Below are 26,351 nucleotides of genomic sequence, written 5' to 3'. Positions count from 1 at the left end.
CGGGGCAGTAGCACCTCTGTTGATGGATGGAGGTTAGAGGTCACTGGGGCAGGACGTGTGTGTTGCTGTATCCCAATCCGTAGACCGCGGTCTATGAAGGCTATAGCCTGTGAAGGCCGATTCGAAGGCCGAACGAGCGTTGTTAAACGAGACGGTCTCCGCAGGTCTCCGTTTACGAGCATTTCCGGTTTACGTAACAAGCCGTTACCTTGCGTGACGACTCGCCGCTCCTGTGCTGCCTAGCAACCCTGATTGCTGCCAACGGAGACAGCCTTGTCAACAGAGGAAAAAAGAAAAAGAAGTTGCCTACCAGACAAAAAGAAAAAAAAGTACAAGAAAAAAAGAAAGGAAGATAAAAGTTAAGAAGATGGAGCAACACGTTGCTGTTTTGTTATATTTTATTTTATTTTATGCCATCTCTGAAAAAAACGTGATGAATCTTGGGATATGTTGGGCCGCGAAGGATCCATCTGTTGCAGCCTTCAAAACCGTGAAACGAAGGCTACATTTCTCGGCCGCATATGAAGGAGCCTTGCAAATTGTTGCAAATGGAACAAGCCTTTGCGCGCTGCTATGACGCAATCGGTCTTCAAATGCAGCCTTCGTAGGCTGCAACCCCTGAATCGAGATCCAGCTAGCGACACACACACACACAAGCTGGATAACAGCAACCAAAATCCATCCAGCTGTGTGTGAATGAATGGAACCGGGATCCCCTCACTTTTTTTTGCATTGGCCTTTAACAAAAGTTAAGACTTTGACACTTATCTATCTATCTATCTATCTATCTATCTATCTATCTATCTATCTATCTATCTATCTATCTATCTATCTATCTGTCTGTCTGTCTGTCTGTCTATCTATCAGTTTAAATATATAATCACCATCCCCACCCCCTGAGCTATTTATATGATAACAAAGTATCTTCAACCTTTTCTTTTTTCTTCACATTTTATTTCTGTGCTTTTCGTATGTTTTTCTGTTGCTTGTCTGTTCCCATGACTATGCAAAAAAATAATAAAAATAAAATAGAAAAAAAAGGCATATCTCGATCTCTGCTGCTTCGATTTCTTCCAAGTTTGTCTCTCAAAAGTCCTTAAACGTCATAGAAAGGCAATACCCAATCTTGTGAGTGTCCCTTTAACGTTGCTATATAGAGATGCATTTAGAACAGAAAATAAACACATCTGTCCCATCCTCTGCAGCATTCATGAGTCACGTTTTTTAGGGGGGGATTTTTCAGTCTTCGCCGGTCCCCCTTCATGCCTGCAGAAGCTGTCCCACCAGGGCGGGGCTTCTCTCCCGAATCAGAGCTGACGTGATCTCAGCGACCCTCAACACTGACCTCTCCCAACGCTCGCTGTCCTGAGAGAGAGAGAGAGAGAGAGAGAGAGAGAGAGAGAGAGAGAGAGAGAGAGAGAGAGAGAGGGGGATGGAGAGAGAGAGAGAGAGAGGGAGAGAGAGAGATAGGGAGAGGGATGGAGGGAGAGAGGGAGAGAGATAGGGAGAGAGAGGGGGATGGAGGGAGAGAGAGAGATAGGGAGAGAGAGAGGGAGAGAAAACACAGGGAGGTCATTTGTTGTAAGAACATAAAATTACAGACAGACACGCTATATCGAACACGCCACCTCACTCCCATCCTTACGTGCGGCTAAGTAGTGAGATCCTGCAATAACAAACGGAGACATCCCACCAAACAGATACACATTTGTTCATGTTTATCCTTCATTCCCTCCATAGTCACGACGCTAGAGTTGAGTCATACGAATGCTTGTGTGCACTAGTGTTTCAGTTACAGGGGGACCGCAGGCAGCATCCAGTATAGCGTTAGCAGACGGTTGAAAAACTATCAGGACACAAAAAGCTAAACCATCCCCATTCCCTTTGGTTACATGTTGTTCCACTTGTATTAATTGCAAAACAGATCTGCTAGGAAAGAGTTACAACATTGATGATTCAACTGGTAAAAAAAAAAAAAATAAGGACTTTGGGGAAATTTCCATATTTAGCATCAGCTGACAATTGTACTTGAACACACACACACACACACACACACACACACACACACACACACACACACTGTCCTTTGAAAAACAGAAACATTCACAAAAATATCCGCACTGTGTCTGAACTACCCACAAGGATGCTTCTCTTGAGAGGAAAATCCAGCACTATTGCTTTCCTGTTGGAGTCAGCTGTTAAGAGTAATAAACACTGCACAACATAGAGTGGCAATTTGAATATACAAGATTTAATTTGATTGAGTGGGTGAGTGAGTGAGTGAGTGAGTGAGTGAGTGAGTGAGTGAGTGAGTGAGTGAGTGAGTGAGTGAGTGAGTGAGTGAGTGAGTGAGTGACTGAGTGAGTGAGTGAGTGAGTGAGTGAGTAAATCCGGTGGAGGATTCTTCATGTAGGCTATCCCATGTTATTCTATGGCTCGTTCAATCAACAGACGGAAGCAATTTTCCAAACGGGACGGAGAGGGAATAAAAAAAAAACCCACAAAATTAAGGCACTTTCTTTTACAAATGTGTGTTAGTCAAAGCCTTGCTCTGAAGCTTGTGAACCCAGGAAAGGCCCACACACACACACACACACACACACACACACACACACACACACACACACACACACACACACACACACACACACTACTTGGAAACTTATGGTGCATGATATTGGACAGATCTACACCAAACCACACGCAACACTAAAGGGAGAGACCATACATTCTCTCATTCTCTCGGTCTGTTCTTTTTAAAAAGGCGATTTCTACTGTTGTGGTTGTTTGGCTGTCGTGATTCCCTCTCTTCTCTATCTCTTTCTTCTCCTCCTACCGCCTACAAAATGCACTTTTAATGGTTCTCCCTCCCCTGACTCTATTCCTAAGGCTATACAGCGACTCCAAACTTTGATTTTTTTTTTAGTTTCCTTGATGAGGCTGAAGCATGACCTGTTTTTTGTCTTTCAAAGAGGCTGCAAGTTCAAGGAGCTTTTTCCCCTTTAGTTTTAACCACCGGGCCTATGTTCCTCACTTTAGATGTATGCTTCATGCAATACCTGGACTTTTTCATAACTGTAACCATGGACTTTAATAAGGCTTTTGATGTAGCAGCAGGCATTAAAAATCAATTTTCATTTTTTGAGACTTTAAAAGATACACCCTGAGTTCCAAATCACATACTTTTCAGAACGCTTTAAAAGTTCCAAGACATATTAAAAAAAAAATATTTTTAAGATGATAAAACAGTGATGATTTATGACCTGCAACATCTTATATAATATATCTTCACTGCCAGGACTTGGGACAATGTATCATTAGTTAAACCTCTCCAGCTAAGTGTATGATCAACAAGAGAGAAATAAGCCCTGCATTCCAAATCACATACTTTTTCTTTTTACTACACTACATACTAAAAGTACAGAAGAGTTTTAGGGCCACTGGAGAGAAAAAAAAATCAGATAAGGAAGATTTTTTTTTCAATGTCGAGAAATGTCATGAGTAAAGACGAATACTCCAACATGCTATTGGAGTTTGTGGGGCATTTATGTATTTTCAGCATACTACGATTGACTTGCATGTATTGGGACATCCTAAATCCTTTTTCTGGCATACTAAATAGTAGGGAAGTATGGGGACTGGAACGCAGGGACAGTTTCTTCAAAAGTTCATAGCATTGAAAACTGCAATAAAAAATTGGGATGTTTACCAGTGAGAAGAGAATAACATATGAAAGGCCTGGGATGGATTTTGGTTCCTGTTATGCAAGTAGCTTCACATACTTTAGCTTTGTACTCAAATACCCAAAACATTATGCTTACATGTTTGTTTAAAGGATCAATCTGTTTTGAATGCCTTGGATCTTATTATTAGTTTTGGTAAAACAGATTGTCTACTATGCCCTTTAGATGGAATTTGTTGAAAACAGTCTCCAGCTGATATTTTAATGTTTCCATGTGACCCTGTAGAAGGGTCTTCCATACACAGTTGAGGGTTTTGGTTAAAGGCAAGGAATGGCAAGGCAAGTTTATTTCTATAGCACAACTCAGACACTAGGCCATTCAAAGTGCTTTACACGGGGCAAACAATACAACAAGATTCAAATACATCAAGTATAGAATAGACATTAGAAAAGTGAATGTAAAATATGACTTTGACCTATTTCAATGGGACTCTAACGTCTAACCCGCTGTGTAAACCAAACAGGACTTTAACCTTATTTGTAGACAGGGCTTTAAAGCTTCATCTCCCAGGTAAACATGAAGATCAGACTGTTTTGTTTTGCTAGTGACTCCTGCTAATGTATTTCATATTTTCAGTACGTTTATTTTTCAGTAAGTTTGTCTAAGACACTTTTAGGATCAGGACAAACTGAGATATTTGGACAATGTAACACTATCTTGTGTGTCGTTGGCCTCGGCCCTAGGCTGATGGAGTGTAAACTTCCCAAGATACAATTAATAGCAAGAAAAAAAGCTGTTAAAATATCACAATACCAAACAGTTTACAGGTCTGGATCGCGCACTTTACATTTCTCTCCTGCCTCTTTTACCTGTTGCAAGACGAAGATAAGTACTTTAGAATAAATAACTAAATACATCTTCACCTCATCACTTGATATTGTGGAAAGACTTGAGGCGGTGGTGGATGATGCCGTCTTTAGTAACTAGTTTATTGTCCTTGAAGGCCACCGTAGCTTCTGTACATTTGCAGAATGGGAGGGGGTTAGCAAAAGAAGAGTTGACATTTTGAACTTGCACCAGATGATGCCAGAATACTCCCTCATACACACTGTACACTTTAGAGGGCTTAAGAGTCTTTTCAGAACGCTTTAAAAGTTCCAACACATATTAAAAAAAATATCTTTTTAAGATGATAAAACAGTGATGATTTATGACCTGCAACAGCTTATATATCTTCAGTTGCCAGGATTTTGAACAATGTATCAGATAAAAATGTCCAGCTAAGTGTATGATCAACAAGAGAGAAATAAGCCCTGTGTTCCAAATCACATACTTTTTCTTTTCACTACACTACATACTAAAGTACAGAAGAGTTTTAGGGCCACAGGAGAGAAAAAAAATCAGATAAGGAAGATTTGTTTTTCATTATGTTGAGAAATGTCAAGAATAAAGTCAAATACTCCAAAATGCTGTTGAAGTTAGTGGGGCATTTATGTATTTTCAGCATACTGCAATTGACGTGCATATATTGGGACATCCTGAATCTTTTTCTGGCATACTAAATAGTAGGGAAGTATGGGTATTGGAACGCAAGGGGAGGCTCTTTTTTCACTCTGTACTTTCTACCCCTCCATCTGATAGCCCTCACCGGCCGGCACACTGTCTGTCTGTCCGTCTGTCTGTCTGTCCGTCTGTCTGTCTGTCTGTCTGTCTGTCTGTCTGTCTGTCTGTCTGTCTGTCTGTCTGTCTGTCTGTCTGTCTGTCTGTCTGCCTGCCTGCCTGCCTGCCTGCCTGTCTGTCTGTCTGTCTGTCTGTCTGTCTGTCTGTCTGTCTGTCTGTCTGTCTGTCTGTCTGTCTGTCTGCCTGCCTGCCTGCCTGTCTGTCTGTCTGTCTGTCTGTCTGTCTGTCTGTCTGCCTGTCTGTCTGTCTGTCTGTCTGCCTGCCTGCCTGCCTGCCTGCCTGCCTGCCTGCCTGTCTGTCTGCCTGTCTGTGCTCACTCCTATCTACCCAGGCTCATAGTCCATTCATTCCTCTCCTAGCAGCACAGACTGGGACACAGAGACTGGGAGGGGGGGGACGGAGGGGGGAGGGGGGAGTGACGAGGTGTGAGAGCGAAGAGCGTGGAATCGGGGCCTGAGCGTGGTTAATGGGAGTGAGAGACCCGGGATCCAGAAACTCCCGGAGCAATCCGTCCTAATCACAACCAGCGGAGTGGAGGGGGAGTCGGATGACATGGATTTTTCCACACCGACCGACCGACCGAATGACTCTAAAACTGGAGTAAAGATCAGTGATTCCAGCCTCTGTGTGTGTGTGTGTGTGTGTGTGTGTGTGTGTGTGTGGGTGTGCGCGTGTGTGTGTGCGTGTGTGTGTGTGTGTGCGTGCGTGTGTGTGTGTGCGTGTGTGTGTGTGTGTGCGTGTGCAAGCCTCTCTCTCTCATTGATTAAAGCAACACGGGGGATTGATTGAAGAAAATGATGGAATCCAAATATGATGATGATGATGCTTTAAATGGGTTGCAGAGGCATTCTTTGTGTTTGTCAGCATCTAGAATATCTTTCTTAACGTTCATTTATTTTATTTTTCCAATTGAATAATAAAACTCCTTTGAAGAATCAGAAAGGAATTTGAGTAAGAAGGGAAAAACAGTGAGAGGCTTTTTCCTGTTTTTCTTTACGATGCACTAAAGTCATTGGCTTAATCACTAGTACTACAAGGGCGATGAGATGGGCCAGTACATCTGTAAGCAGTCAACAAATACTTGCCGATAGCGCAACGTTGTCTACATATTCCCAGAGAATATGCATAGGATCATCAGTGTGTGTGTGTGTGTGTGTGTGTGTGTGTGTGTGTGTGTGTGTGTGTGGGTGGGGGGTACAGCGAGCGTGAAATCAAAGTGTTCTAGTCAAATTCTGATTGCATCTTATCATTTGTTTACACCGTGAGCAATCAGATGAAAGCATTCCTCCGATTGTTATCTAAAAGCAATTGCACCTTCACACGGAACGTTTTTGCTGAAAAGAGCCACAGGGGGATGATGATAGATGTGACGATCATCGGCCGATTACCGTCCAATCCAAGTGCATTGATGATGAGAAAGACCCTGAGAAAGTCACGAGAACCACCGGGGGTATATGTTGGTGCATATTGAAGACAGCTACGTTCATTAAACCACAGCTAATGACGGTATTAGAAAAGGGGGTCTGTTTTCCTTATAAGCAGAACAAAACGCTCAAGCTGGCACACAAAAAAAAAAAAAAAAAAAGCTAAAAAAAAAAAAAGAAGCCAAATCGAGCTCACCAAGGAGGATCAAAGTTTTTAAGCCTGTCTAAGCCCCCCGAAATATTTGAAGGGCCCTGGAATTATTTCCACTGCAGATATGCGTCCTTTTGAAATATGAATCATAAACGCTCCATAAAACAGTGTTATTAAATCAAGTAGTTGCTTGCAGCTCGCACAGTGGAACATAAATAACGACATAACGAACTCTTCGTCGACTCGTGCCACAGCTTTAAGTCGTCACAACTGCCACTCAAAGCCTTCAAATGTGGTCGAGGGGAAAACAGGCACGACAAAGGGGCTAGAATTACTCAACAGCAACAAACTCCGAAAGGCTTTTTCGAAAGACATTTTGCATATCGTAACTGCTTTCAGAAGTGAAATCTATATGAGCTCAGAGCGGCGGGGAGCGTGTGGACTGATTGATGGACGCTCGGGGGAAAAGAGCCGCGAGTTCACAGACAAACAGCTGGTGCCTCTCCTGACCCCGCGCTTTGCTTCTGTCTCTTTCTTTCCGTTTCCATTTTCACCTGCAATTTTTATTTTATTTATCTATTTCTACTCATTAGCTTTTAAATGTTTTATTTCTATTCATTCGCTTTTCTAATGTGTATTATGTATTTTAATCTTGCCCCTGTAAAAGCACTTCGAATGGCCTTGTGTCTGAATTGTGTGCTATAGAAATAAACTTGCCTTGCCTTGCTTTTCTTTCCACTTGAGGACCATCCAAGAAGAATAAAAGCAGCATTTCTAATAAGAATTGTTAAGGGGCACGCAAACATCCATGACAGAGAGACAGAAATACATGTGTTGGTACACACACAAGGCCGCATGCACGCACGCAATACGCAAAGACACAAACACATGCAGAGATTCTTCATAAGCATATGGGTTCAAACATCGTACATCTGCGCCCCCTCAAACAATATGGGATCCTTCAAGGGGATTTTCATGTCTCCAGAGTAGACCTCAGTCATCATCACAGCCGATGTCCTGCAGCGTTGACTGTGATGGTTTTCCACTGTCGCTGTGCCAGTGTCTCTTCCATCAGAATATGGAGATGAAGAAACTAGTTAGTGAGAAGAGCTGGGGCTTGATCAGATTGGCGATCATACTGTTTGTCAGCGACTGAAGGGACGGATAACGATTGTCTTTCATAGGATGGCCGATTAAGGAACCTTTAACTACTTTACCAAATTAAAAAATAATCTTTTCTGGGGGGGACAGAGAGAGAGAGAGGGGGGATGACCTGCAGTAAAGGTCCACGGGTCAGATTTGAACCCGCGACCACTGCAACGAAGGCCGGAGCCGATATGGTACACGCTCTATCCACTACGCCAACGGAGCGCTCCAACACTCAAACGTTTTTTAAAGAGATCTGTTTGAATAAAGGGATAGCTTTGGATGTTCACATACTGTTATGAATGTGTATTCATGTAGCTAAGTGTATATGCTGTTGCTTGCAGAAAGCTTGAAGGTTCTGCTATTTAAGAGCTCCCCTAGACAGACAGCGCTGCGTGTAGTGACCCAACTTCTCCCCAAACCCCCTTGAGCACTTGGATCGTTTATCGGCGATCCCTATTAAACATGATTGGACGATGTGAAAGATGAACCGATTGCCCAACACAATTAGTAAGCACTCGAGGCTGAATATTTCTCACTGTAGAAGCGCAGAGACAACATGAGTGGTACACACACACGCACGCACACACACACACACACACACACACACACACACACACACACACACACACACACACACACACACACACATGTATTGGTTTTCTAGCAGTCTACATAATGTATCACGTTTGGACAGATATAAAATATTACCTGAAGCAAAGGTGTAACTAAGCCGTTTCAGATGAAAACCACAAGCTGATTAGTCTGATTGATGTATGAGCCAATTAGCTCGACTATTCACCTGTTTACAGTGTGGGAATCAATCTCCATGTGTTACAAAGAGTCATTTCTTCACGAGCCAAAGTCTAAAGTGCCTTCAGCAAGAGAGGGGTATCTCATTTTATTGTATTTTTTAAGCCCTTGTTTTTTATGAGATTCACTTCACCACTACTAGACGTAAGTGACCCTCACTTTCCACTTCACGATGATTAACTGCCACCAATCCTCACTTAAAGGATTCCCCGGCCAAAAGTATCATCATTTATTCGCATTAGTGGAAGGACTATCACTCGTATAACCTATGCCATATTAAAACGGGTGAGAGCGACGCATTTACATTTTGAAACACAACACTTTTTTTTTTTCCACTGAGCGTCTGCTACATCGATTAACTGACGCATCCAATCCCTTGGTGTCGCAGTTGGCATTTATATAGTTGGTCTTGACAGATTTCACATTTAAAAATAGAGACTGTTAGCAGCAAACAATATATGAACTGGTGTCAAGGGGGGGAAAATACCACTGGATGGGAGTCATAGATGGACTGAGTTCTGGGGACTTTTGGTGGAGTTACATTTTTTATTTTTTACTTAGAAACCGAGATCCCAGCCCAAGAGACAAGTCAGATTTTGACATTGAGGCGAGACCACCATGTCTGTTTGTGTCTGTATAGTTCTCACATACGTACATCCACCTTTCACGCCCATTATCTCCGGAAAAAATAATAATAATTCGATAACTCTGAAAACCAGAAATCTCAACTTCTAAAACACTTACATCAACTTAACTTTCCATAATCATTCCTAGCAGTATTCCGAAGGTTATCACAGAAGGAAATGTTCATATGTTGGTAATTGTTCTTAAAAACATCCTGAAAAAAGCATTTTTAAGACCTGAACATATATTATTTTCATTTATAAAATGGAAATAAGGCTCTATCCAAAACCTGTTCTGTGACATCTTTGGAAACTAATATGATGTACAAATAAAATAAAGATTTTTATCTCTGGCTTTATCCAACTTCACAATTTAGTTTTTCTAAAGAGATGCACATTCATGCAGAATTAATTAGATATTGCCAAATTTGCATATATATCTCCTTAAGCTTCCTAGATGGACTAGTGCTAGCTCTTTGTTTGTGACTAGTAATGTCCCCACCTTTCATGCTGTGTTGAGGAATTTCATGTATAAATGTATGTGTCGACTCCTACAGTCAGAAAACAAAGTAATACTTGCACTCACTGACACTAAACAGAGTGATACAAGGTTCTCCTCTGGGCTGTGGAAACATTGGAATCGATGCTTGTATGTATTTTAATTTGTGTTGTCATGTATTTGTATTGTCTTTTTCTATGGAACTTTGAGTCCGGAATAAAGTATTCATTCATATATCTGAACAAATTGCAATACAAAACTGTCTTAATGTCAATAATCAAATGGCAAAGTTTCATGATGATCAGTTACATTATTTTTACCTTTTCCACCTGGTGTGGTAAGCGATCTACCGAGAAGGTTTGTTTATGTTTACACTACCTGTGACGATGCGAGTTGCCTGGGCGCACACACACACACACACACACACACACACACACACACACACACAGAGCCAGCAGCCGACATACTGGTCGGCTGCTGGCTCTGAGCCAGGCTTTTAGATCGCTGTTAACGGAGCTGTGGCTGTGTTCAAACACCAGACTCTGTTTCAGCGCACACACTCTATTGACAGGTAGTGGATGGTGAGAAGATATTAGGTGATTTTGATAAAAAGTGTTCTGGATTACAATCGCTGAGCAAGTGACAGCATTGTTTAAATATAAAAACAATGTGATATATATAATCATTTGACTGGGCAGTAAGTAAAAGCACAACGTTCTGAATCACTCCCATGTGTAAGAATGCACAAACACATGCAACAGCCTTGTTATTCCGAAATTTGCAACCGCAAGTTTATGGAATGGGACTTCAATCATTAGCTTCTATTTTTTGCTTACTGTTTAAAGGGGGGGGGGGGGGGGGACGTTGACAAGCCCGTGCTGCGACAGGTCTTTGAAACACAGAGCAAAGAGAGAGAGGGGGGGCGGGGGGGGGGCTGGGGGAAGAACGGGGCAGGAAAGCATCAGCGGACCACACAATAAGCAAATCTTTAAAACCCTCTATACTCTTAAATGCCAGAGTTGCAATCAACCTTTTCCATCTAAGAGGAGCGGTGCAGCAGCCACACAAGAAGCGGCGCATGCTTTGAAGCTTAAAGGTTTCAGGCCATTAGGACCTTTAACAGTGACAATTTGACTCTGTCGTTTCCCCAGAGTTCCCCACAGCCCTTAAGGACTGCTGCTACCGCTGCTGTAAGGGGCTTCCACTTCTGTTCCCTTCATGAAACGCCAAGAGGTCCCACTCCTAATTGAAAAACAGCTTATGGAAAAGCTTGGCCCGCAGCCCGACCCCAAGAGAACTGGAAAGAGTCTTTAGAGTCACACCAGCAGCTACCATAACCAAAGTGGCCAAGGACATTTAGAAGGTTTTTTTTAACGGCCTCTTTTCATCATCCCAACCTTTAACCGTCCTTGTGTTCTTGCCTGTGACACGCGGGCGCTACGGTTCAAACGGTTGTTGTTCATCCACTTGAGGGCAGTATCATTACTAGAAATAAAGACCAGACACACAATCCTCTACTCTGGGGGCCTTTAAAAAGCTAAAACCGCACCTAACGTGGCCATACACGCACGCACACGCACACACACACACACTCACACACACACACACACACACACACACACACACACACACACACACACACACACACACACACACACACACACACACACACACACACACACACACACACACACACACACACACACACACACTCACTCACTCACTCACTCACTTCACTGAGCATTACAGTGACTTCTGCTCTTTCATAGATGAAGTAATTTCTCAGAAACAAAAAAAAAACTCTCCCCAAATGACCTGTGTTTGAATCCTAATGATACAATACAGCTCAAAACACCCAGCGCCCGGGCCGGGGAGAGGGGAGAGGGGATAGGGTTTCAGGGCTCATGACAGCTCGTCCCAAAGCGGGTATTGTGGTCCTGTTTGCCCCTGACTGACTCCCCTCCGTGCATCATTGAAGACAGGCAGTAGCCCGGAGGTTGAACTGCAAAGAGAAGGGGGCAACAGGTCCGGTTACTGGCCAGTCCAAAAGTCTGATTAGAGCCCCCAAACTTTTACACCACTGCAGTCCGGCAGCGACACACACACACACACACACACACACACACACACACACACACACACACACACACACACACACACACACACACACACACACACACACACACACACACACACACACACACACACACACACACACACACACACACACACACACACAGAGGCTGGAATCAACAAAGAATTGTGGTAGAATGACTCAAACCTTTTATAGGCCTTTCACACCAAAATGAACCAAGAGTCAGTTCCAGGCTGGTGTTGGGGTCAGTTCAAAACTGGTTACAGCCTTATCCCAGTTATGAACCGGTTGGTTTCACATCGACCGGAGACAGCCATGGAGCCGGCAAGAGAGCAACGTCATGACGTCACTGTAAACGTGTGTGTACGTCACCCGACGCCGCTGCTCTTGTGGCTAACGCTAAAGCTACCGCTAGCTTTAAGCACAACAACAGCGGCGAATACGTCTTATTTTTACACTTGTTGGCTCTCGCTTTGCTTCCTTAAGCAAACAGGACCCATACAGCGTATTCTCGCCGGTCAATTTGATCGCTACGTTCGGTAATTATGTTATGTTTACGTCTCGTAGTAGCGGTGTTTTTAAATATGGCGGGCATGAGGTTTGAGTTGCTCTGGTTGGTCAGGATAATCCCTCCCCCAACCGTTCGCGCAAGCAGTTCTTATCAAACCCTGCTCAATCCTGGGGTATGAGTTCCCCCGGTTTTTACGGCCCGGAGCAGGCTCTCTGGCGGTGTGAAACCAAAACACTGGCTCTAACTCCGAACAAGCCCAGAACTAGCTCCGATTTTGCGGCGGTGTGAAAGGCCTAATAGAGAGTGTAGAAATACCACATGGGGGAAAAACACCATTATGAGTAAAAGTTCTAGATTGAAATCTTCGTCCTGCGTCCCTCTTCTATTTCTCTACGTGACTGTGAGGAGAACCAGGAACAACAGTTTTTGATGATTCTTGCGCCCGCCTACTAGTCAGTCTGGGTCCGCGGTATATTCAAGGATTTTATCCGTCCAGATTTTTGGCGGTTCAATCAGCGAACAGAGGGAGTGGCTGAGATCAATGGCGTGCGCCAGTTTCAGTTGTAGCGCACTACATACGTCAGAACCAAACGTTATGCGATTGGTTGGCAGATCCAGAGTGGCACTGGGCAGATCCAATAGTTTTAAACTTCAACAGACACCCGCCTTCAAGTGAGTTAACGTTTGTCAATTGAGCGATTCCAGACCTTCTGTACAAATTAAATGAAGTACGATGGTCTGGTGGGACCAGGCTAGTTTCAGATCAGTTCAAGGAAGAAGAAAACCCCTCAAAATCGCACACATTTAAGTGCTGATTTGAGTTTTTCAAAGTGCTCTTTGTGAACTATCTGCATCATGCTGACACTCAAGGTTCAGCCATAGATATTAAAAATAGCTGTGTCCCAGCTGAACGACTGAGTAATAATATTATACTTCTTTTTTAGATGAAGCATCGCCGGGGAATGTGTTTTATTGAATTGTGCAGAAGGTATTCAGTGTCGTTGCCTGAGTGTCTGTATTTTAGATACCTGTGTCGCTCCCACTCTGCCTCACTTCATCTGAAAAGGCGTTTGCAGTGTTGGAAAAATGAATAAGTCTGTATCCCACCCTACTTTTTGTGTGGCTGTGAATTCCCTAAAACTTTCCAGCTAAAGAGAAAGGCAAACTGTTTCTATTGATAAATGCTTTTCAGAGCCCATTGAGAGAACAATCGCAGCCACACAACCCTTTCACGGTACACTGGTAGAGCTCTTTCAATGTGGGTTTCCAAAATATCCTGTCTAGGGGCCGTCCATTGGGCAAACATAGCAGTTTGTTAAGTCACGTCTAATGTACGGCTATACTCTTCTGTGTACCCTCTTGAGACACTGCAAACACCCCGCTAAGAATGGGACATCTAGAGGGGGTCTGTATTTCCACAGCATCCCCCTCGGTGAGAACTTTTTTTTTTAACAAGCTCCGGTGAGGGATGACTTTGTTTGATTTCATCTCAGCGACAGACATGCCTCCAAACAGTGAACCGAACAATGGCTCTTCAGTTTGAGAGGTATGAAAGCATGAAGGCATGGGTGGGATTTATGAACTTGGGACATGCCAAAATCCCACATGCGGTGAGAGAGAGCCCCAAAAGCAAGCAAGCACACACACACACACACACACACACACACACACACACACACACACACACACACACACACACTTAAACACACACACACACACACACACACACACACACACACACACACACTTAAACACACACACACTTAAACACACACACACACCCTTCACAGAGGCCTCACTTTCTTATCACACTGTATCACTTACAACCCAACCAGGGGAGAGGAAAGTGCTAGTCTATATCCCGGGCCATCTGAGGTCAGGTGCAGGTGCAGGAATATTTTAACAAAAACAAGACATTTATTACAACCTGGGTTTTCAGCACACACACACACACACACACACACACACACACACACACACACACACACACACACACACACACACACACACACACACACACACACACACACACACACACACACACACACACACACACACACATCCTGGCCAAGGCTTAGTGCTCTCACTTCCACCCTTAAGAAACAGCCCGAGATCGTAATCGCAGCAGTAGGCCGTAAGCCAAACATACAAACAGAGGTGAAACACTGTGTTTTTGTAAATGCTGTCAAAATATCGGTGTACCACAGACTAAACATCGGGGGGGGATATGGCCGGCAGTGTGGCTTGACAGATGGAGTGTGAGAAAAAGAAGGGACTGCTACAAGTAGCTGTGAGGGAATATACATTTTCACACGACACTTCAGGACTGTCAAGATTGATTTGTGGTGTTTGAATACAATACATAAGTTATTGAATCTCATACCTTGAAATCTTCTTATTATTTATAACTTCATAAACTTCCAATTGGGGTTTCCATCGCAGAGGGAAATTTGATTTTAGCAGTGGGGCCCATATCCCAAAACTCGCCAGACTTCCAAAAAATGTATTCAAAAAATGAATCTTCAAACTTCCTTAGGAGGAGCTGCAGATGTTGTTACCCTAAGTCACAATATGCTTTCGGTCTTATTCAACCCTGTTTAGTGTTCCATAATTTTGTGGTACATTAGATCATTTTGTAGATGGCATGATGCACATTTTAGGTGTGAGCTATTCGTCAAAATGTTATGTCAATACGTCTTATTGGAGCTACAGCAACGTGACAAATTTAAATGGCCATATGTCTCCGAACCATTTCAAATTTTGTAAAAAAAAGTTGCACTGACACACAGAGCCCTAATGTTCCCGTAAAGGATTTATGTAGCCCGTAAAAATCATAACCATGGGAAGCCAATCAGCATTCTCGTCTCTTACGTCATGGATGTTGAAGCACATATGGGTCCAAATGCAGATTTAAAAAATTATTCTATTGGGGAAAAAAATAAAGATGATTGATTGTTTATCCTTGGCATTGTAACTTGTCTTCAAAGTGCTTTTAAAGCTTTCCAAAGAGACTCCAGGAGAAGATGAATTCACCAGCCTTTGTTGAACTTTTACCAGCACTTTGGGGCATCTGGTGGTATTTTCCCTGGTCTGAATATACATTGTGTGCTATTCCACAGCTATTTTCCACCACACCCAAACCAGACAAGTGCGTGTGTGTGTGTGTGTGTGTGTGTGTGTGTGTGTGTGTGTGTGTGTGTGTGTGTGTGTGTGTGTGTGTGTGTGTGTGTGTGTGTGTGTGTGTGTGTGTGTGTGTGTGTGTGTGTGTGTGTACCAAGAGGTCTCTGCAAATAAAAGCACTAGCAGAGCAGGAAGGTGAGCGCCACAAAAACAATATTTGATGATGAGGAGGCCCGTTTAAAGTTTAAATGAGAACATAATCCCCGCAGAGCCCGTGCCTGTGTGTGTGTGTGTGTGTGTGTGTGTGTGTGTGTGTGTGTCTCTGTGTGTGTGTGTGTGTGTGTGTGTGTTTTAAATGAGAGCATAATCCCCACAGAGCCCGTGCTTCCCCACGACAAGAACTGAAGAGCTGTGTAGGAAAAAACTCAAAGCAGGACTACTGTGGGTGGGTGGTCAGAAACGGCTCAAAACACACAAGTGGCAAAACAAACATACACGCATGTTTCGCCATACCTCTGAGTGATTGAATGTTTACAAACTAATCGTGGCTTACATTAATCTTCCATAAGAAACATGGCCGACCTGTTTGTAACACTTGATTCTCTATTGGGACGTAATTTCAGAAAATTGTCTGTAAAGAGCTTGCGTCAAGTCACATCCAGTCAGACCACAGAGCTGGTCTTTTTAATCTAAGAAAATCAAAGCTGAGTAAACACTGCTTTGGTATGTCTAATTCCTTGGGCGAAGAACTCCGGCGGTCAAGTTTCACACATACCGACACACATCTGGAGCACTCTCGGCATGGAAGATCAGGGCTTGATATGCTGCACATGTTCGCGGCAGTGATATTCTCTCCAAGGCGCTGACCCTAACACTCTACAAATATATCACTTAAGGAGGGAGGGGGAGCGATCCACGGGCTTCCGTCTGTATGGAGATGTCAGGATTCTCATCGGTGTAAGCCAAGTTCTTCTCATCCCACATTTCCAGTGGGGATGGGATGTTTAGTCAAGTTTAAAAGTCGGGACAAAGACGAGTACTTAGGCAAACAGCAGGGGAAACACAGTGTGAAGGGAGCAGGGTGGATATTGGCTTTTTATTCTGACACTAAGTGCAATAGATCCTGAGGAGGACATGGCCAAATCTGTCCGGCTCTCCCACAGACTTGTAGGTGGGGGTGGCCAAAAACAGCTTTTTACGAACTTCCATGACATTTCTTATCTGCGCTGCTTTTCGGGAATGTTTTGATTAACTTATCTAATGTTCTTTCAGTTGAGCATCACTTCTAAAAACAGCAATTTAATATCAGCAGTGTTTCTTTCTTCCATATTTAACATGTCTCCTCAGCTGTACATTGACTTACACTAGCCAACAAGGCTATTGCGTGTGATTTTAGTAGGGCTGGCCCTTAAAGGTCGATTTTTTGATTCAACATCTATTGGAACTTCCGCAGTCGATGTATAGATTCTTCAAGTTATGCTGTTAGTTTTTTTTGTCAGTCAGTGGTCCCTGGATAAAACCAAAACACTGATGTGATCATGCCATGCGGGTAGATGGCGATACAATTAAGAACAATTAAGGGGAACACCCTGACCGCAAGCACCTCAGACATGTTTGTTTTTTACTTGCGCATTGCAGGGAACAGACAATCTCATTCTAATCTTTCTTAATATTCTCAGCTGTCTGCACCGGCTACGTGAGGCATGTGCGTCTCAAACCTCTGTGTAACCCGTAAACACGAATACAGGCAGAACACAGAGCTTTCAAAGAGCAACACCGTGCAGGGCGTTAAATCCTAAACTTAAGCCTTCGACGGTTCTCGTGCTTACAGAAGGCCGAATATCAAGTCCAATACACTTTTCTAATTGCCAAATAGTATCACGAATAGTCAAATGAATGTATTGAACGGACAGATCCGATTCCGTTGAGAACATTTCCGAGTCGGGGACTTTCCCTACATTTTAGTAATCTCACATGTCTCGTAACGTTCCTCAGTTGGAGAATGAGCGATGATGATAAGTCTCTTGGAGCACATTAACGGTTGCAATGCTCTTTCATCACAGATAATATAACACCACTCTCTTATTCATCTGAGGGACAATTGTTGGATTTGCTCAGAGAAAGGTCGAGAGTGTGCGGAGACAGCAAGAGAGACGGCAGCCACCATTCATGATCTCCCCTTGACCTCGCCTTGGTTTTACGAATACAGAGGTGTCACAGCAAGAGCTTCAGTTCACTTGTGTAGGGTTTCACCTGTCTGCCTGTCTGCCTTGGTCGTCCTACACAGGATAACCGGCGTATGTGTCAATTCCGTAGATGGAGTGTGAGAAAAAGTGCGGAGAAAAAAAAGGACCTCTGGAGAAATCATTTTCCCTTGGCGGTTTATTTAGAAACATTTCTCCAGGAGTGTGTAATTCATTTTAAAGCGAATCAACTACAGGACCAGATTTCAGTCAGTCATGGAAATGTGCAGTTGAAACCTGATTGTTTATGACTTTATAAACTCTGGCTCACTTTAACACTCTTTTTCTTTTGCCAGTTCTAGGGAGCTCTAGGGATGGCAAGTCGGTCCATCAGTGGGTCCCGTCCCACCACTTTGGTTCCAAATGAAATATCTCAACAACTATTCCATGGAGCAATGACATGCTGTAGATTCATGGATTCGAAAAAGAAATTATGAATTCTACTGACTTTTGGTGGTCCCCAGACTTCAACCAGCAACCCCCTAGACGGTAAATGTCTTCACTTGTATCGAGATATCATTAATAATTACTTCTACAGCGCCACAATGGGGTTGACATTTGTGATGAGTAAAATGTCTCAATAACTTTTGCATGGATGGACATTTTGGTACAATAATCCATGTCACCCTAATAACTTAAGACACATCACTTTCTACCAACACAATCAAAGTTTGAACTTGGTATCGAGGTATGGACATATTTGATTGAATGACTTCTTCTTTAGCGTTACAATGAGGACAATTGTGATTCTGAGTAAAATGTCTCAATAACGGCATGGATCGAGATTTGGTACAAAAATCCATGTCGACCTAAGACATGAGTTGCACTTTACTACCAAGTTTAACACGTAAACACATCGCTTTTCTACCAACACAATTATTGTCATGATGACATGGGCAGAGTGATTACCAACCTTTAAGTTTGTCATGCCTCACAATGAATCAGTGCCAAATAAACGTATCTTCCGCAGCATTCTCGGGTTATGGGGAATCTATGGGGTATTTATGAGATCTATGAGTAGTTATCATGTGTAAAGTATACTGGGTGATTGATTGATCCATGGAGATTAGATTACATTATGTATGAATAATATATACATTGGTGGACAACTAAAACTATATGCCAGTCTTTGTTTTGCTCTGACAATATTTCGTTGTTATTCTGTAACAATGACAAAATAAACTGAAGTGAACTGATTTTGCCCAACGTTTCACCTGTTCTTTCAATGCAATGCAATGCTTATGCCTCCCCATTAGGACAACTGGTTTATTCAGCAGAGGGAAAACTATTGGATTTAGCCTGAGAAAAAAGGCCCGAGTCTGGTGAAACAACAGATACATAACCCTTCCCTGATCCACCTTTTGAAATTGTGTATTCACTTTTCTAATGTGTATTTCATTGCTTGATGTATTTTAATCTTGATGTATTTCGTGACCCTGTGAAGCACATTGAGTGGCCTCAATTGTGTCTGAATTGTGCTATATAAATAAACTTGCCTTGCCTTGCCTAGCAGTGGACAACTGTTGGATTTAGCCTGAGAGAAAAGGCACGAGTCTGGTGAAACCGAAGGGACGACTGCCTCTCCTGATCCACCTTGACCTCGGCGAGGGTACAACTCCACGAGTGTCACAGCAAGAGCTTCACTGGGCCGTCTACGGTTTCACCTGTCTGCCTTTCAGAGCCCTGATCTGAACAGGTAGAGGAGAATAGACCCATAGAGTCCTCTCCTTTTCTTCCTCCCCTCCCCTCCCTTTCTCCTGTCTCTCTCTCTTTCTCTTGTCTTCCTCCCCTCCCCTCCCTTTCTCCTGTCTCTCTCTCTCTCTTTCTCTTTTCTTCCCGGCCGACTAATCTCTTCTCAGGTTTAGGATTCCCGGTCGGGGGCTCTTTTGAGAAAAAGGAGGAAATATGGGGTTGGGTAAACATCAGGGCTCTCACTGCGGGGATTACAACACCCATATATCACCGTGACAACTCCCTTTTCAGCGGATGACAAGTCGCCAGGACCCTGTGTGAGGAGGGATCCAATGACACTTCCTATGGCCGCCGCTGCTGCAGACACTGATAGCCAATACCGTCACCGTTCGCACAACATCGTGTCAGGGAAAATGAGGATCCGGTGTCTCCATATATTCTCAGCTCAAAATCTTTAGATTGAGGTTTGAGGTTTTTGTTTCACACATTATCGCAGGTGATGTTTGGCTTGTGGGCATCTCGGCGAGGTAACAACACAAATGGAAAACGACTCTAGAAAGAAGTGCTTTGATCACATTTCCCTTTCAGAGAGAGAGAGACTGCAGTTCATTGTCCGTGACTCCGTTTCACTCTCTCTCTCTCTCTCCGACTTGATGAGGAGAAAGTGGCACACACGGCGACACACTCACTGCTAGATGCATTGTGCCTCAGCTGTTGGGTGTTACTCGGAATAACGCGAAAACCAAACGTCAGGCCTCGTTTCAGAAAATACATTTTTTTATCCAAGAAGACATCAGTAAAGGTCAATGAGGTGGATCGTTTGTTTCCCCTCCAAACAGTTTTTTGGGACAAACAGAATTCCATGTGCTCATACATTTTAACTGTCAGAGGTTAGAATTAGATTATATACCAAATGGCTTGTACTTTTCCGAAGAGGTGGGTGCTTCCAACAATTCCTGAGAGTGGTACATAATGAGAGGCAAGGGACGGGACACTTAAAATGCTCTCCATGGTTGTTCTTCTCACTGGTGTGCAAGTTGACAACAAACAGTCGTGTCAAAGCGAGAGAATGAAATCATTTCAGGGAGGAACAAAAGGGGACTCAGAGTTTATAGTGGATTATCTTTAACAAGGTTTCGAACCAAGATGTTGAGAATACACAAAGTATTGATGTCATACGTTGTTTTACTGGCAAATTGAAGGCATCAGAAAATATGATACAGGAACGAACGGCTAACAAGTCTTGTCCAGATGGAATCAAAAATCAAATTGCATATGTACGGTTGTCTAAAAAGAGAGCCAAGTGAACTGTATTCTTTTAAGATGTGTACAAAATCTGTATTTGTAAAATGTCTACTGTATTCAAATATTTCCAGAGACATGCCACTGAGGTTAAAATAGCCTATATATAATACTATGGCAGCATGACTTGGTAAGGGCAGTCTGAACTTTGCAATTCATTCCAATAAAGTAAGCATCTAGACACAAATACTATTTTTATTTTAATAAGACACCTGACTCAAAGCCTCACTGATACAAAGTTAAACCGAAAACCAGCACATTTCTAATACCGGTAATACAGCTCCGGAAAAAAATTAAGAGACCAGTCTGGATTTTTCTTCAATCTTCATCTCCACATAACTTTATGGAAATGCTCTTAATGACAACAAATGTCTTGGAATTTGGTAGAAATGTTGTCAGTAGTTTATAGAATAAAACCAAAATGTTCATTCTACTCAAACATATGCCTATAAATAGTAAAACGAGAAACACTGAACATTTGGAGTGGTCTCTTAATATTTTCCAGAGCTGTATGTACCCAGTTCAGTTTTTTCGACAATAGCTCCCTGATATTCAACAAACTTCCCTCTTTCTTATTCATCCGCCCCAGTGTTTAAAGCATTACTATGGTGATTAAACGACAATATTATGTTAGACACTGTGAGAATATCACCCATCACCCATCATCCCTAATCTCAGGAAGTGCGGAAAGGCAAATTGTAATTGAAGTGAAACACAATGCTATACATTAGGCTCACACTACCAAAGGACCACCCGTTTTCCATGTCTTAAAGTTGTTTCCTTATGACTGTGATCTTTTCCTAACCTCGCGGCCACACACCCTCACACCTTTAGAAGTCCTTTTCAGTGCAACCGAAGCCTGATTTGTCTGTCGACCACTGAGCAGCATTCAGCGAAGCAGCGGGGAGTTAAGTTCCTTTCCTCAAGGGCCTAACCGCAGCGGTGTGATAATGACGGAGTACATCTAGTAATTTGTACACACATAGTAACAGTAGTCACAGCTCACATGGTCACAGGTTAGGGCTCTGGATTGTACATTGTTTTGTTTTGTTTTGTTTACCTCGTGTTGTTCCCAGTGAGACAAACAAACTCTACTCTTTATTTAGCTTAAATTAGAGCAGCAGCAGCATTCAAGATTTGTTTTTAATTAAATGTGGTTTCTGCAGTTAGTTTGTTCAGAGTTGCATCTACACTTCAAACTAAATCTCAGTTTTTTTCTTATGTAGAGATATTTTTATAAGCAATTAACAATATTACTGATGTATTTTCTTCAATACATTTTACCTACAAACATAAAAGTCACATAAAACATGGTATTTTTTCCTTGATTTTTTATTTTATGACAACTATACATATTCACCAGTCCAGACTGTTCAGTGTCTGTTCATCGAACCTATAGAGCAGCTGCGCAACACTTAAAAGGAATACTTCACCCATACGGAACCGGCGTTCTATCATTATAAAATCGCTATTATAATATATTGAATGAGGTTTTTCTTCCCTCAGTCTTCCCTTGGCCCAGCTGTACTGTTAATCCCAACACTACATTTTCCCATGTGTGATGTTACACGTGGGTAAATGTAGTGTTAGACAGTGAGACCATAAAACACTCTTTCTGTCTTTTCTCAGGCTAGGATGAAGCGATTTCTAAATCTTTTGCAAATTTTTGCACATTTCCACCGGTAAAGTAGGTCTTTAACATCAGCCTGAATTTGTCTCACGTTTTTCCTGTGAGGTGAAAACAACATCACATTTGCACACAGTCAGAGAAAGCATTATAGTACAAGAAGCATCTGGTTCAAAAGTAGCTAAGCCAACCTCACTGACAGAGCTGAGAACAAACACAGGTTGCACTGCTCCCCGTTTCCATTAACTTTTCTCTAATGTAGTTTTGTGGTTTGGACATTTTGAGGCAATAATTCGGCAACTTTTAAGACACGGCGTTAGTTTCATCAGTGCTTGACAACATGATAAACTCTCTCCCAAAGTCAGAAACCACAACCGTCCCTGCGTTCCAATCCCCATACTTCCCTACTATTTAGTATGCCAAAAAGAGATTTAAGATGTCCCAATACATGCACGTCAATTGTAGTATGCTGAAAATACATAAATGCCCCACTAACTCCAATAGCATTTTGGAGTATTCCTCTTTATTCTTGACATTTCTCGACATACTGAAAAAAATTATCTTCCTTATCTGATTTTTTTTTCTCTCCTGTGGCCCTAAAACTCTTCTGTACTTTAGTATGTAGTGCAGTAAAAAGAAAGAGTATGTGATTTGGAACGCAGGGAGTGTGTGTCGATGTGGAGCTGCTTTGTAGTCAATGTAGAGTCGCATAATGAGCTCAGGCATTTCTCATCTCATTCCTGTCCGCTGCTGAAGCTCGTAAACACTTCAATTAGGGAAGAATTCAAATCCAAACACACAATCACAAACTTGCATTACGATGGATAAACACTTCTTTAATGAAAAATGGCTAATGGTGTATTGAAGCTAACACAGAATCTTTATCGTTACAAACCCTGCGTTCCAATCCCCATCCTTCTATACTATTTAGTACGCCAGAAAAAGATTTAGGATGTCCCAATACATGCAAGTCAATTGTAGTATGCTGAAAATACATAAATGCCCCACTAACTCCAATTGCATTTTGGAGTATTCGTCTTTATTCTAGACATTTCTTGACATAGTGAAAAGAAAATCTTCCTTATCTGATTTTCTTCTCTCTCCCGTGGCCCTAAAACTCTTCTGTACTTTAGTATGTAGTGTAGTAAAAAAGCAAAAGTATGTGATTTGAAATGCAGGGTAAGTGAACTGTCAAATATCACATGAAAAATGGGTCAAAAACTGTGGAAAGCTGCATAACTAAAAGGTTTTTCAGTGGGATTTTTGAGACTTCCAGACAGGGAAAATTCAACCTGTTTCCCGGCAATTCCTTTCTTTGCATGGAACAGAAAATGCAATCCAGACTGTTTTGTTGTGAGGGAAGACACGACACGTCATTTATTTTGTCTGTTTGACTAAGCTGCAAAACTCAGGAATTTTGGCCGTAAATTCAACATTTTTAACATCCAGAGGGTGAAGTTTGAAGTTGTTTGTGTTTGAGTTGAAGCAACAGACCCTCAATACAAATACAAGATAAGATAGACAATGCATTTTTAGGTACAAAAAGCCATTGATACAGATTAAAAGTATCTTTCACAATTTTTTTTTTTTTAAAGATATTATTTTTGGGCATTTTTATGCTTTATTGACAGTGTAGAGACAGAGTTGAAATGGGGCAGAGAGGGGAGTGACATGAAGAGAACGACCGCTGCTGGCCGAGGCCCATGGGGGGGACGCCCTACCAACTGAGCTAAGGGCGCCCCCTTCTTTCACTAATTTAACTGAGTGCCATTACATGCCTACTATGTGTGCATTATTGCCTGCAGCCAGATTAATAAATACAAACATATTATTTGTGTGCAATATTTCTAATATACTGTGCGGCCGATATTAAAAAGGTTAGTTGGCTAGCATCTTGAGGTATGAAGACAACCATCTGTGAAGAATTATTCTCATTATAACAACAAGCTAACAGTGATTTATGCAAGGCTGTGTCCACTATATCAACGATAACGATAGGCATTTTATCATGGTGAAACACACACACATAATCTCTGTCCGCTCCCTTCCCTGTGTTCTCCAGACAGGAAGACTAATTAACGACATTAATCTCCATAATTCACAATAGAACCATGATGTCCGAAACATCCGATAGCTCGAATCAAAGTCATGTGTGGAACCGGCAAGCAGACAGACACACATGCCTCACTCCATCAGGAATACCAAAAGCATATCGTTCTAATTAAGAAAGCCCTTGTTACATACGTCATGTGACCAAAACGCATGAAGCCGATTCACTGACCACAGACAAACCTTCTCGTCCGGCTAATCCTTCAAGTTTTGGAGTGCTTTCGGAGTGAATTAACACACAACCTGCGCAGACATGTTCCGTCCTGTTTATGTTGCTGTTTTTTTTACCTTGTTTAATTGTATTTTCTTTTAAAACCGATGTCAGGGGACTACAGATGAAAAAATTGCCTTTTGGGTAATTCTGGCATTTTTAACCCTTGTATGATCATGTGTTTTATTAATTTGCACTGTCCCTTTCTTAAAAAAAACTGAGTTGAATAGACATCCTCTCTCCTAAGGCATTGAGGCTTTTTATACAAAATGATTTGTGAAGTGATGCGCCTGCCAAGAAACCCTCATTCATCACACCAGTGTTAGTCAGTCATGGGCATAAATCTAGATTTTTAAATTTTACGGCCAACAATGCAATGAATATGCAACATTTGGCCTCATAGCTACAGTATTCCTTGCACGTCTAGCCCCAAATGTTGTGATTTGACTTGACAGCTTTTGGTAGCATGAATCCTGACATTTCTAACAAACACACACACACACACACACACACACACACACACACACACACACACACACTTCTTTTGGTAGCATGATTACTGACATTTCTCACTTTTTACTGGGAGAATAATTCGACCTTATGTAATCTTGTAATTACGGAGCAGTCAGTTATGGATTTCAGGTCAACCGCATCCACCCTGATGACTACAGTACACTCACTCACTCACTCACACACACACACACACACACACACACACACACACACACACACACACACACACTCACTCACTCACTCACTCACTCATTGACTCATTCACTCACTCACTCACACAGCGATTCCCCAAAACATACAGCCAAACTGTGGATGTTTCAACCTACACTTGCAGTTGTTAATGTGCACCAAGCTTTAGACCTGATACACCTCTGCATTCTGTTTATACATTTTGGCATTTAGTTCAACAGTCCCTGTAAACCCAAATCCACAAAATCCTTCTATAATTTGGGGAGACAGTTGCATGATAGTAAAGCATGTGAAAAGAGTTATAGGCATATTTATCAATCCAAATGAAAGACATTGTCATTTAAGCTTGATAAACTTTACAGGAATTCTGTTTAGATAAAGCTTTGGGCTATATGTTCTGGTTCTTATGACACAATAAGTATGTTTTAAACCAATCACGGCCAGTTCTCTTTGCACAAAAGTTCTATGAAAACAATGACTGTTGCCATGGAGCCCGTTTGATACACGACCACACAGACATGTCAAACAGTCTAGACAGTGGAGAAGCAGTTTTTTTTAACTGCTGTATGTTTTATAATATATATATATCTATATTTTTTTTTCAATCAGATTTTGGTAAAAGCCTGTAGAGTCAGCCAACTTTCATATCATATATTGATTTTAACTACTGTATTTTAGACCAGGTTTTACGAAGCTTCAAACAAATACTGCACAACACAC

The 26,351-nt window shown here is 42.2% G+C and overlaps 1 protein-coding gene across 2 annotated transcripts in view; it reads right to left on the bottom strand.

Moving 5' to 3' along the window:
* Positions 1–351: 351 nt before the first annotated feature.
* The window catches only part of crppa (CDP-L-ribitol pyrophosphorylase A), a 66,324-nt gene continuing 40,324 nt past the window's right edge, over positions 352–26,351 (bottom strand). For both annotated transcript variants that reach the window (XM_080039404.1, XM_080039405.1), the window contains exon 11: positions 352–1,365. In XM_080039404.1, the coding sequence (XP_079895530.1) occupies positions 1,261–1,365 (105 nt within the window). In that variant the 3' untranslated portion in view covers positions 352–1,260. The remainder of the gene's footprint in view (positions 1,366–26,351) is intronic.

This window comes from Ammodytes marinus (assembly GCF_949987685.1).
Source record: "Ammodytes marinus genome assembly, chromosome: 13".
Taxonomy (NCBI): domain Eukaryota; kingdom Metazoa; phylum Chordata; class Actinopteri; order Uranoscopiformes; family Ammodytidae; genus Ammodytes; species Ammodytes marinus.
This window is presented reverse-complemented; position numbering and strand designations above follow the sequence as displayed.